Source organism: Orbicella faveolata, unplaced genomic scaffold (assembly GCF_042242905.1).
Source record: "Orbicella faveolata isolate gen_17 unplaced genomic scaffold, um_ofav_v1 contig_12, whole genome shotgun sequence".
In the NCBI taxonomy this organism is placed as follows: Eukaryota; Metazoa; Cnidaria; class Anthozoa; order Scleractinia; family Merulinidae; genus Orbicella; species Orbicella faveolata.
In genome coordinates, this window is record NW_028301539.1 from 32,370,082 (window position 1) to 32,382,500 (window position 12,419).

Consider the following 12,419-nt stretch of genomic DNA (forward strand, 5'->3'; position numbering starts at 1 on the left):
TAAAGAGTAAAGAGTAAAGAGTAAAGAGTAAAGAGTAAAGAGTAAAGAGTAAAGAGTAAAGAGTAAAGAGTAAAGAGTAAAGAGTAAAGAGTAAAGAGTAAAGAGTAAAGAGTAAAGAGTAAAGAGTAAAGAGTAAAGAGTAAAGAGTAAAGAGTAAAGAGTAAAGAGTAAAGAGTAAAGAGTAAAGAGTAAAGAGTAAAGAGTAAAGAGTAAAGAGTAAAGAGTAAAGAGTAAAGAGTAAAGAGTAAAGAGTAAAGAGTAAAGAGTAAAGAGTAAAGAGTAAAGAGTAAAGAGTAAAGAGTAAAGAGTAAAGAGTAAAGAGTAAAGAGTAAAGAGTAAAGAGTAAAGAGTAAAGAGTAAAGAGTAAAGAGTAAAGAGTAAAGAGTAAAGAGTAAAGAGTAAAGAGTAAAGAGTAAAGAGTAAAGAGTAAAGAGTAAAGAGTAAAGAGTAAAGAGTAAAGAGTAAAGAGTAAAGAGTAAAGAGTAAAGAGTAAAGAGTAAAGAGTAAAGAGTAAAGAGTAAAGAGTAAAGAGTAAAGAGTAAAGAGTAAAGAGTAAAGAGTAAAGAGTAAAGAGTAAAGAGTAAAGAGTAAAGAGTAAAGAGTAAAGAGTAAAGAGTAAAGAGTAACATATAAAAGAATAGCTATGGTATCAAGCGGGCAAAAAGATCGAGTCAAGAGAGGAGAAAGGTTCTGTAAAAATCTGGGACCTCGACAGCGATAAGAGCGATGTTTACAGTGACTTTTTTGTTGAGTCCGGTACTGATGAAACGTCGAACGCATTGAGATCCATTGGAATATTATCCATGCATATTTGTTCCGCCGCGCTTTCTTTTGTTTGTTCTCGTCGCCCAGCCACACTAGCGTTCGTATCCTTTTTCCGTGCGAAACGCAAGGGTGTTTTGGAGATTCGCGCGTAGATTTCACCGCGAGTTAATAGTAGTAAATTTTCCAAGCGCTGATTGGCTCAGTGATCTGAGAACCCAGTTGGAGGCGTTTGTGGGCGGAGTTTGTTTGCGAAGCAAGCGATTTTTCTGAGCGCTGTTTTCTCGAATAAATGTTTTCGCTTGAAGCAGACACTTTAAAGAGTTACAACTGAAAGGGAATTTGTTTGATTGTCCTCCAAATTGGACAGTAGCTAGATTTTCATATAAAAAACCAAAAAATGTCTGCGAATTGTTTATTTCGAAGCATTTTTTCTCCGAGAGCGATTTTTATACGATCACTTCACATCTTTATAATCCTATTTCGAAAATGTTCTGTAACTTTTTACTGCAATTGAGTATGGCAAAACGCAGACACGCTTTTTAGCGCTTTTTTTTCCTGAAACCGAGGAAAAAATAAATTGGCGAAAAACAAAATTCACTTTGACTTGTAGCTTCCAAATGGTGATTAGGACGCTCGCATTTAGTGGCCATGAAAAAATCGGACAGTCATTTTATTTCAAAATTTATAGTTTGATAGCCAGCTCTATAAGCTTTAATTTGATATAGGGGTTTAGGTATCTACAACTTAAACCGGACGCGCTACATCGCTTGGACGCGAGACACCCCTGAAGGTATACGGTAACCTTAAACAGTTGTGAAGATTCGAACCCATGACCATGACATGATTACGAACTCACAACGTAACCAGCTCCCAGTTGGCTTGATAGCTCAGTTGGTAGAGCGCTGCACCGGTATCGCAGAGGTCATGGGTTCGAATCCCGTTCAGGCCTGAATTTTTTTCAGGCTTTATTTTCACAACTGCTTAAGTTGTGTATTACTGCGATGATCAATCATGTTTTCAGAAGAGCATTTCATTTTCTGATAGGTTCTCTTCGCTCTCTTTTACATAAATTTACATACGAAATATTTTCTAGTTTATCATTTATATAGTAGCCAAAAAGATTCAACCTTTTTACCAAAGCAAGTACTTATTGGCTACCGATCTAAGTATTAGATCAATGAAACAAAACATATCCTTCTTTTTCTCAGTCATGCCCATTACGGGGGGTAGCGTGTAGGGCAGCAACGTAATCCCTCCACATCTAATGGTCCTTTTTCATAATTTGAATGCTGTCTATTTCCTTCTCCGTCGCACACCACCACATGATCTTCAGGCGCCCCTTCTTTTGCTAGCGCTTTCCCTCTGGCGTTCAGTGTAGGTCTGTCTTGGTGAAGGAGGACTGCGGCGCCTTCTCATCAGGATGGTAGCCATTTCGGTTGTACAAAGCATAAGAAAACATACACACGTAGTATACGTTTTTCTGGCCAAAAAGCTGAATTTCTCAAGGTCATGTAATCCAGTCACATCGTTATCATTCTAAGCTTCCGGATGGTGGTCTTCAATTAAAACTCTTTCTAGCTTACTTTTGATAAGAGTCTCTGTACGCTACGCGGACCTATTCTTACTTTTATTAACGCAGGTGGACGGCCTGGGTACTATTATAATCAAAATGGCGGCAGCTTTTGGTGTTTGGGAAGTAAGGTTTCCTTCTTCTCGCGCAGTTTACGACGAAGACGACGAGGAGGACGAGGAAACATCCACTTCAGAGGATGATTCAAGGAATTTAAATTTCCACTGGGCGCCTCACCTGAAAATAGATCAGGAATCATCTGTGACAGAATGTCCCTTGATGGTTCTCGCGGTCGGAGAAGTTGCTACAACATTTGTAGAAGCTCATTATTTATCAGCAGGGAGTGAAGTTGTCGCCTGTCTTACTTCAAAAAGGGGGAATGAGCTGGAATTCGAAAAACAGTGTAATCAGTTCAAATCAGGTGATACGTGTTGTCTGTATCGGCTAACAACGAATCATGATGACTCAGTATTTTTTCAATGTCGAACGCCGGTACCTCAAGAGAAAGCGTTCCACTGGACAGAAAAGGTATGTATGGGAGAATAGTTCCATCGATAAACGTTTCTTTAGATAATCCAGTTTACTGAAAGTTCCCGTTATCCGAGATAATGGGAAAAGTTGCCTTTAAGATTTTACACATCACTTCAAGTGGCAGTTTGTGTATGTTCCTGGTGTATGTTGCTGTGTTAGCTTGTGGTGGAGGTAAGAAAATAAGAGGCGGGAATCATTAGGAGGGTGAAAGATTTATGTTTTATTTTTATTTTTATTTATGTACAATTTAATGACTACAAAGAAGAAAAATAAGCCATATATATGGACGATCTGTAAAGGAGTCAAAACCCCATAAAAAAACAGACCACCAAAACGGAAGTAAAAAAAAAAAAAAAAACGCGAATAGAGAAAAAAATCCCCTCACCCCCTCACATTTGTTCTTTTTGTTTCCTTCATCGTGCCTTCCATTCTTCATTCCATTGTTCGTTGGTCAGTCATCTCAGTTGTTAACTTTGCCAATAATTAACATCATCAGTCAATTGAGTAGACCTTGATTTAGACCTTCATGTTTCAGTTGTTTGAGAATTTGAAGCCTTCCAAAGTTGTTATTCTAACATCATTGGCAGCCTGTGAGTATCACACCAATGCTCCTGAGAATCTCAAGTCTGACTTTGTAAAAGTGTTAAAGACAGATTCCTGGCAAGAAAAGATTTTACACGAAGAATGCTCATTTTTGGAAACTCCTAATGTCATGAGTGGAGTTGCAGCATCAGGTAAAATAGCCAATATTTGAACTGTACAGGCCCACAAATGATCCTGGCCCACAAATGATCCCCGAACCGCAAATGACCCCCAAATTGTACCGCAAATGATCCCTGGACCGGAATTGATTCCAACATAAGAAGTTCGGAATGGTGTGGACTCCATGAAAAGTCTATGAATTGATAGAGATTTTCTTAATAAAAGACAAGTACCTCAGGCATAAAAGCAGCAATAAAAATGTTAAACATACTGTGCAAAATAGTAAATTGACATGTGTCGACTGCATAAATTTTTCGTTTAGGAAACATACCACAAAAAGAAACAGGAATCTTCGAAGATACCTCTGCCATCTAATTAACCACTTCAAACTTTTCCCTGTACACTTCTCATACTTGCATCCTAGATAGCCACAGACTCCCTCGAAAGTGCCTAAGATTCCTTTTTGCTAGTTGCTGTAGTAAAAATGTAGTTAATCCACTTGGGAATTCTCAGTTGTCTCCAAATTTGAGGATACGGTGAACATCCTGTGTTTATACATCTCAGGCCCAGACCTAATAAAGTCATTCAGGGAAGGATCTAACTAAACTACAACTTTCAAACACAGGATTTTGTGATGTTGGATATCATTTTTAAGGTTGTGAAATTTGCATTCAAATCGTTCATACTGCACATTTTCTTGCATTTCATATAGTAACTGTTGTATCAAGATATTGTATTATTACTTTGAAACTCAGAAACCCGTGAATACCAGAAATATTGAAGGATTGTTATTGTGTAGCATGAAAAAAACCAATTAAGCATGAGAAAACTAAATGGCAAACACCAGCAGTAATAGGCCACGTTCGAGATACCAATATTCTAACATGGCTTCGAGGCTTTCGGGATGTGTGGTGGTGTTTTCCTTGTATCCAAGTCTCTTTTGGGAATTGAAAGACAAAGGAAACTTAAAAAATTTGCAATTTTGACCTTAAAGCCTCAGATCGATGTTAGAATATTGATATATCAAACGTGGCCTATTGGTTGTGGTTCTTGTGTGTCCTGAACTTTATTGTGATTGGTTCAGTACCAAGTTAATCTTTTGGAATCAAATCCAAATGTTCATGGTTTCCTGAGTTTCACAGTAATAAAATATAAGCGATTTCAGGATCATTTGCGGTATGGGGATCATTTGCGGGCTGGGATCATCTGCACGCCTGTACAGCACTATTTCCTCCTTTTCATAAATTAAATAGGGGATTAAAAAATGGTTTTAAAGTGGAATACAATTTGCATATGACTGATCTGGTAGTCTGGAATATGTTTCCAATCATCTGGTACAAGAACGAAATCATTCATTTCTTAGAAAACTCATAGAAATATGTTTTGTTTAGTTTTACAGTACTGTCAGATCCACAGTGTGGCTGCGGCATTGTTTGTATGCTTCACCGAGTCATCACATGTAGATTCACAGTCAGTGGAAGCCTTTCAATTCCTTCTAAAGAGTCCAATGCTACACTCACTTCATCAGGTAATTGACAACAGGAAGTTATTTTATCTATCCAGTGAATCTGAGTTTAGATCATGTTCTTCCTAGGCCAATGTTTTTGTCCATGAGTTTAGCAAGATGAACTTTTTGAAAAATGGTAGTGGTAACCGTATGTCCACGACTCCATGCCTCCCTCACTTCAGAAAAATCCTACCTGCACTGACTTATTTTGTTTCCTGAAAATATCTATTAACCTTCCCCTACCCCAAGCAAAGGATGATATCAAGGCCAAAGTTTTAAAGGAAGTTATATACATATTTTCTGTTTAAAAGGGTAGAGATATTGTATGGAACAACACATTCCATATAATGTTTGTGTTTATGAATTGGTCTCAAAGAATTATTGGCTTTGTTATTGTCACACTGTGATTTTCTGCTCAACTGAGAAGGACCATTATTTTCTCTCCATTTCACAGGCTTCCAGTGAGCAGGTTATAAAAGTACTCAAGTCCCTAAGATCTGGAAAACTGATAGAAATGACCATGTACATGTAGGAGGAAAGCATGACTTCAAAACGTAGCTCTTGGCACTGCTATTAATATACAGTACCAATCCCTCTTTGAGTGATAGTGCTCAGAAAACGTTGTTAAAAATTATTGTAACAGGCTGTCATGGCGATAGCTATGGAAAGAAAGGATGAGACAAAGAAATAAGCATACACTGGCTGGCATTGAAGTAATGTTCATCATGAAACCATTCTTTTGTTAATGATATTTTATGATATTCTGTGTTCTTTGATGTGAGTATAGCTTAGAACTGAGGACAGGTTGAGGCACGTTTGTTAAACGTTCTAGTTGTTTGGGTTCAGCTTTTGCAATGTTCACCAAAAGGTCTGAAAGCAGGACTGTAACGTTTTTCCAGTGGACAGTTTCAATTTGCCAGCTAGATCACTCTCGTGACAGTGGAAATCAACTTTGCAGCTGAAAAAACCTTTGGGACTCAGATTCCAGATTAGTTGCCTTCGCATCTGTTATTTTGGTAATTAATAACTGATTTTGTGCCTTTGTTTTGAAGGCAACTAAATTAGAGATCAAAGTAGAACTTAAGAGTGATGGGTTCTAAATTAAGAACAAGGAAAATCAGAGAAAATCCCCCAGAGGAGGGAGAGAACCTGGCCTTCCACACAGAACACTTTTGGGCTTGTCATACATTCCTCCTCCAGGACAAGTGGGGCACCCAAAATTTTCTGTGGGCTGGCTTATTCTGACTCAAGCCTGCAATTCAAAACTCAACTTGTAAAAAAAAATAGCATTTTCTCTCGAAGTGGGTGTCCAAAAAGAAAACTTGGACACCCATCTGTATGACTCTCAGCTGAAACTGAACTGAGAATAAATGGCCAGTCGAAGACGAGCACTTACCCAAGAAGGATGAAATGGAAGAGCTACACTCTTGTGATCTGGGTACTCTTTGGGAGAAGTTACAATCAAATATAGATGAACATGACAGGTGTCACCTATTTGCAAAACAGTCGCTCAAAAGAGGAAAGCCATAAACCTAACCACCCTGCCTTTTTACTCGGATCGATGCAATTTTATTGACTGTTATTTCTGGTTGTTATATCTGTAAAGCAATAGAGCACTGTATGCTTTCGTCACAAAATACTAATGTGAAAAGGACTATAAACTGGAGCTAAAAGGTAACAATTAAGAAGTTCAAAAAGCGGATCGTAAATCTTAAGCTATAAGTTAGCAATAAAATGAACTGATAAAGCGGAATGATAACTACTGTGATTCTTTTGAAAATGAACTAGAAACAGTTTATCTCTTGTTCCAGAGCGATTATTATTATTTTTTTATCTTACTCTAACTTCTACATAATTATTGCGGCTTGTGTTTGTAATCATCAGAAACAGTCACATGACTTATTTGTTATTCCCAGCGAGCTAGAATTTCTCTCCACTAACTTGAACTGGAGCTTCTAAGAACAGCGTTGAGCTTATGAGAAACAAAATCTATATGTGGGCCCAAGTTTAGTCGGACCGGTCTTTCTTAGAAACAGACGCAGTCTTCAATGGAGGAGACGTTGAAGCTCTTTCCTCCAGTGGTGTTAAAGGAATGCCATTTCCTCGAACGTGAGCGACATTTGGTGGGGTCCTGCGGTCTGGACACGAAGAACCATGCAAATTTGGCGTTATCTAACCTGGAACAAGACAGAAAAAAACAAAACAAAACAAAACAAAAACAAAAACAGGACGAATGATCAGTTTCTAGGACCCAAGAAACATTTAGCCTAAAATGTCAGTCATCTCCCGTCCTCGGCCTAAATCCATGGCCAGAGACGCCTGGGTGGAGTTACTGCATTCGAAGAACGTAAACCTAATTCGAAACATACGAAGCGTCAAGTTAAATGATATAGTTTTAGTTTTGTTTTCCAACGTTGCGTTTTATTGTCATGTTTGTCACCGCAGTTTGTGTGTTATTTCTTGTTAAGCCACGATGGTCAAGGAAAAGGAGTTATAACCCTCAGACATCAGACGTTTCTCCGCCGGCTGAGAGTGGTAGATGATTGACATTTCAGGCTAGGAGAAATTCAATCAGAAAATAAACTGAAGCTGCCTTTTTGAAAAAAAAAAAAAAAAATCTGACGCGAATAGATCAAGATGACGGACTCCTGTTGTTTTAGCTGAAAATTGTGCATACTAGTATGTACAATTTTCAGTTAAAACAGCAGGAGTCCGAAATTCTGAGCAGAGAACTCGAGCATGTTATATGGCAAGAAAAATACGAGACAAACAAAGTCCAGGATAAAAAGAAGAATTCTGATTAGTTCGCTTGGCGGTCCGAATGCTGCGATCATCATCATCTAGTCCTCTTTGTCCCGTGGGGGACATAGTGCGTCTCACTCCGCCTTAGTGTATGACCAATCCATTTCCAGCGTGTTCTCTTGGTGGTGGTGTTGATAGGCTCTTGACCGAAGTGTTGCGATACGGACCGCTAAGATAGGCGAATAACTTTTTCAGAACGCACAAAAAAGTAGGATGCTAACTTTTGCACACACATTTACCGAGAAAGGATCGCAGGGAGGTATTAAATTATCAGCAGAGTTTTGAGAAGAGCAACATAATAAAGTTAAACTTTGTCGAACTAGCTTATGCGGTCTGTATTGGGGAATATTGCTTTCGCTCTTCAGAACCGATATTTCCCTAATACGGACTTTACGCTAGCTCATAACATACATGATGCAATCTTACCATAGCCATTTCTTAGTGACATGGTAAGAATAATCTCTTACGTCGCTCTGGATCGTAGGATAGTTGAAATGTTGAAATAAAATATCAATGTACCAAATTAGGGTGATAGATAACGTGGGTTTACAACTAAGACATCATAGCTAGGATTACCCAAATGTCTGGGACAGCTCAGGCCTTACGGATACCTTAGTTAACCTGGTGAATAAAACTTACAACTGGAAAATTATTTTAGCACTAATTCTGTAATAAGTTTTTAGTTCTAGAAAAAAAACATATTTCAATTTCTGAGCTCAGTATGTATGCATGTATGTATACTTAATTGGCCACTCCCGATTGGGGCTTTTCAGGACCAATATAACAAAGCAATGATAAATAAATATTTAAATAAACATAACTAGGTTAAGAAACCCAGCTGGCGGGAGGCAGACCAGTTGGCTATTTACAAGCGTAGCCGAGAAGTTGAACTCGGGGCTACCGTGAACAACATTAGCTAGCGGTTAGAACAGGATTTGAACCCGGGACCTACGGAATTCAAATCCGGCGCTCTAACCACTCGGCCACGCTGCCTCCTCCTATGACTTCTGGGAACTTTTGGTTTTAGTTTGGAACGTGTTTGACAAAAACCGTAACAATTCTGTTATCCGGCGTGCTTTAGCAACAGGAATCCTGTTGATCATCTTTATCCCAATTTTAACGTCTTGTAAACTGATTTGCGTCTTGCTTACACTTTCGTGGGGATGATTTCTCTTCTCTTGTCATTCTTGAAATATGAATTATAATGGCTTGCACTTTTCTAGCGTTGGTCTGGAGAGGCCTTTATGCTATTGCTTCTGTAACACATGAAACTGACACCTTCAGAGAGATTTACGACGCTTACATAATTGTATAATTTTGGGCATCTGATCGACAATCGATCGACTGATTGATTGAGTGATTGATTGATTGATTGATTGATTACTTGATAGAGTGATTAACTGATGGATTGATGATTAATTGATTGACTAATGGATGATCGATTGATTACCTGATTAATTGATGATTGAGTGACCGATTGATTGATTGATTGATTGATTGATTGTCTTATTGACATGAACGTGATAACTTTACATTCCCGTGACAAGTCAGTCGTACTTTTCCCTTTACATTAGTACCTCGAATTGGTAGTTTCCAAGGGACAGGTATCGCCAATACATCTACCAAGATCAATGATCTGAAACACCAATAAAATAAGTCAGAAAAGGACAGTGATTAAACAGCTAATTATCTTCACTTGTTCAGCTATATGACGCTGACCATTGATAAATTGAATATTATATCTCGGCTTAGCAACAAAGCCATTTGGGTAGCTGTTGCGCTGTATCGTGGGGTTTTAACTTGAATAGGCAGTACTTCAAAAGCCCGCGAGCGAAACTGATAATCTCTCAAGGGTTTTCATTTATTAAAGGCTTGATTGATCTTCCACCTTAGTTCGCATTGCTGTGTTTCCTCGGGAGTCAGTGTACTGCTCGGGAAATCCCTCAAATGATGACAAACGGTAACAGTGAGGTACCACGCATGAGCACTCCTCAACAGTGTCAAGGCACTTGACCCCTATTAGAAAACAACACAGAGCAATGAATCAAAATTAGCCTTTACTTTTAAGAAAACAAGTTTCTTGAGGGACTTTTGTAAGAAAACGTTACAAAAACAGCAATGTGAAACCACTGGTTAGATCTCAATCATTAACTTCCCCATTGAGACGTATCTTATTTTTTAAGTGCCTGTCTTATCTTGTGAGAAGTAGCGGATTACTAACAGAAAATTGACAAGTTTACAAGAGAAGCACTTTTAGCAAGAACCGAGCGTTGTTACTATTTTATGACTGGACATTAGAATGATTCACACAAAATGTCATGGTTTCCATAGAAACACCATCTCTGCCGTGCGACATACCGTTTGGTGATGAAATACTTTTCGTCTTTTTCATAGTTGCTAGACACGCGTTATTTTCGATGCACACTCCGCTACACATTCCAACGTCAACCGTAGTCTCGTACTCAGTCCCCTTGTAAAAAGTGACCATGTGCGGAAGCTGCTGGCAAGAGGAACTAGCTGACTGACACTTCTGAATCGTTTCCATCTCAACTACTACGCTTGACATCATGAAAAGACGTCGCTTGGTTGTTTCATACGGCACACAAACACTTTTCTATAACAGCAACAACAACAACAACAAGAGTGGAGAAGATTATTTTTCTGGCAGTAACACAGGCATACTCGGTAAAAGAATTCCGAGTTCTCCAGCTTGGAGTCAAACCTAAGAACTTGTTGTTACTAGACCAGATGTTCTACTGCTTAGCTACAGCAAACTTCTACAAATCATTATTTTAATATTCAATTAGCAAAATTCATTTCATCTTGCTTTGATCTACGCAATATTCTTCTTTTAAATTTAACCGATGTAACTTGATTGCTATATCATAACCTCATTACAGTCGAACCTCTCCATACGGACACCTCGCTAAAACGGTCAGTTTCCTATGTACCGACAAAGTTCTCATACATTTCCCCCCCCCCCCCAAAAAAAAACCCCTCTATAATGCGGACCCGCTCTAAAACGGACAACGGACACTAAATCTCGGCCCTAGGGAGCAAATTCATACAAATTTAATCTCTTTATTACGGACACTCCGGGGACCAGGTGTCGATAATTTGCGGTATGTACCATTTCCTGTCCAAAATTCGTATGTACAGCATATAGCTGAGAAATTCACAAATTCATAAGACACTCACTTTTGGGCCTGATTTTAGAAACACTCTAAATTGTCAGTGGAGACTTAAAAGTGACGTCATCATAGTGAACCCTCTAATTCGGACCCCTCTCTGATGCGGACACTTCGCTTTGTCCCTTCGGTGTCCGTATTAGAAAGGTTCGACTGTATGTGTTCACGACAATCATTATTGTTTTAGCTTTATTAAAAAAAAAACAAACACACTTTTGCAACACTGTATTTATGGTCATGTAAATAAAACTAGTTGTTGTTGCGGGGTAAAAGCATACCATGACAAACAAAAAGACACTCGAACTGAAGTAGCTATTTAGCCTTTTCTGAAAGATGAAGCCCAAACACTGTCCTAGAAACCTTGTCCACGAGGAGACATGCATATGACCATGCAAAATATGCCCAGATTGAATTGAAGTTTCCTCGGATGATTTGTTCGCGCTCAACCTAATTTACCCCGAATTGAAAGACCGTGAGCAGTCTCGGCGTTCCATGGCAAGCGCTCAGCGAAAACTTGCTCAGATATTTTCTAAATATAGACTGTCCCACAACAACAACAACAACTAGCTTTATTTGCATGACCATAAATACATACAGTGTTGCAGAAGCTTTTGTAAACTAAAACTAAAACAGTAACGATTATCGTGATCATATAATAATGTTATGATATAGCAATCAAGTTACATCGGTTAAATTTAAAAGAAGAATATTGCGTAGATCAAAGCAAGATGAAATAAATTTTGCTAATGGAATATTAACATATGATTTGAAGAAGTCATAAGTTCGCCAATGGCTTGTAACGAAGATAATTGTTTAAAGTCGGAATGATATGCTTTTATAAAATTTATTTCTTAGAATAGAGTATTTATTGCAATATATAAGAGCGAGATTCGTCTTCAATTTGTTTAGAAACACAAATAAGGCAGAGTCTGTTAACCCTTGGAATTTTATCATGTCTACTGACCAGTCTCAATCCTTACAGTAATTAATCCTAAATTTCACTAGTTTTTTTCTTTCGCTTAGTTGCTTGTTAGGCCTATACCACAGACTTAGTCCCACACACTTATCAAAGGGAATACACACTACGAGTGCCGACTACTGATATTTAATTAACTGTTTATCTACCGTGGACTCTCCCTGCACGCATTGTCCGACGTCCCTGCGTACTGGCAGTGGAATACCACCCTTAACATCTGCCGTCAAATAAAAAGAAGTATACTTCAGTAACCTCTCCGATTTTAAATGTAAAATCACGACTGATACAAAATGTGTATATAAAAGATATTGTCGTTCCAGAGGTCACTTTCCCTTTGATCAGCAACAAAAAATACCCAATGTCACTGTAACATGTTCT

At 38.4% G+C, this 12,419-nt stretch overlaps 2 protein-coding genes across 3 annotated transcripts in view; one reads left to right on the forward strand and one right to left on the reverse strand.

The window, feature by feature from the left end:
* Window positions 1-2,395: 2,395 nt before the first annotated feature.
* On the forward strand, window positions 2,396-6,828 carry LOC110044436 (proteasome assembly chaperone 1-like). The gene is made up of 4 exons (XM_020749985.2): window positions 2,396-2,863; window positions 3,402-3,600; window positions 4,960-5,096; window positions 5,530-6,828. Exons 1-4 carry the CDS (start codon window positions 2,435-2,437, stop codon window positions 5,605-5,607), a joined length of 843 nt encoding a protein of 280 aa, XP_020605644.1. The 5' UTR covers window positions 2,396-2,434; the 3' UTR covers window positions 5,608-6,828.
* The window catches only part of LOC110044366 (uncharacterized), a 15,847-nt gene continuing 10,047 nt past the window's right edge, over window positions 6,620-12,419 (reverse strand). For both annotated transcript variants that reach the window (XM_089283326.1, XM_020749906.2), the window contains exons 3-7: window positions 12,191-12,258; window positions 10,236-10,491; window positions 9,766-9,893; window positions 9,455-9,513; window positions 6,620-7,252 (exon numbers count right to left, since the gene is read on the reverse strand). In XM_089283326.1, the coding sequence (XP_089139452.1) occupies window positions 7,102-7,252; window positions 9,455-9,513; window positions 9,766-9,893; window positions 10,236-10,491; window positions 12,191-12,258 (662 nt within the window). In that variant the 3' untranslated portion in view covers window positions 6,620-7,101. The remainder of the gene's footprint in view (window positions 7,253-9,454; window positions 9,514-9,765; window positions 9,894-10,235; window positions 10,492-12,190; window positions 12,259-12,419) is intronic.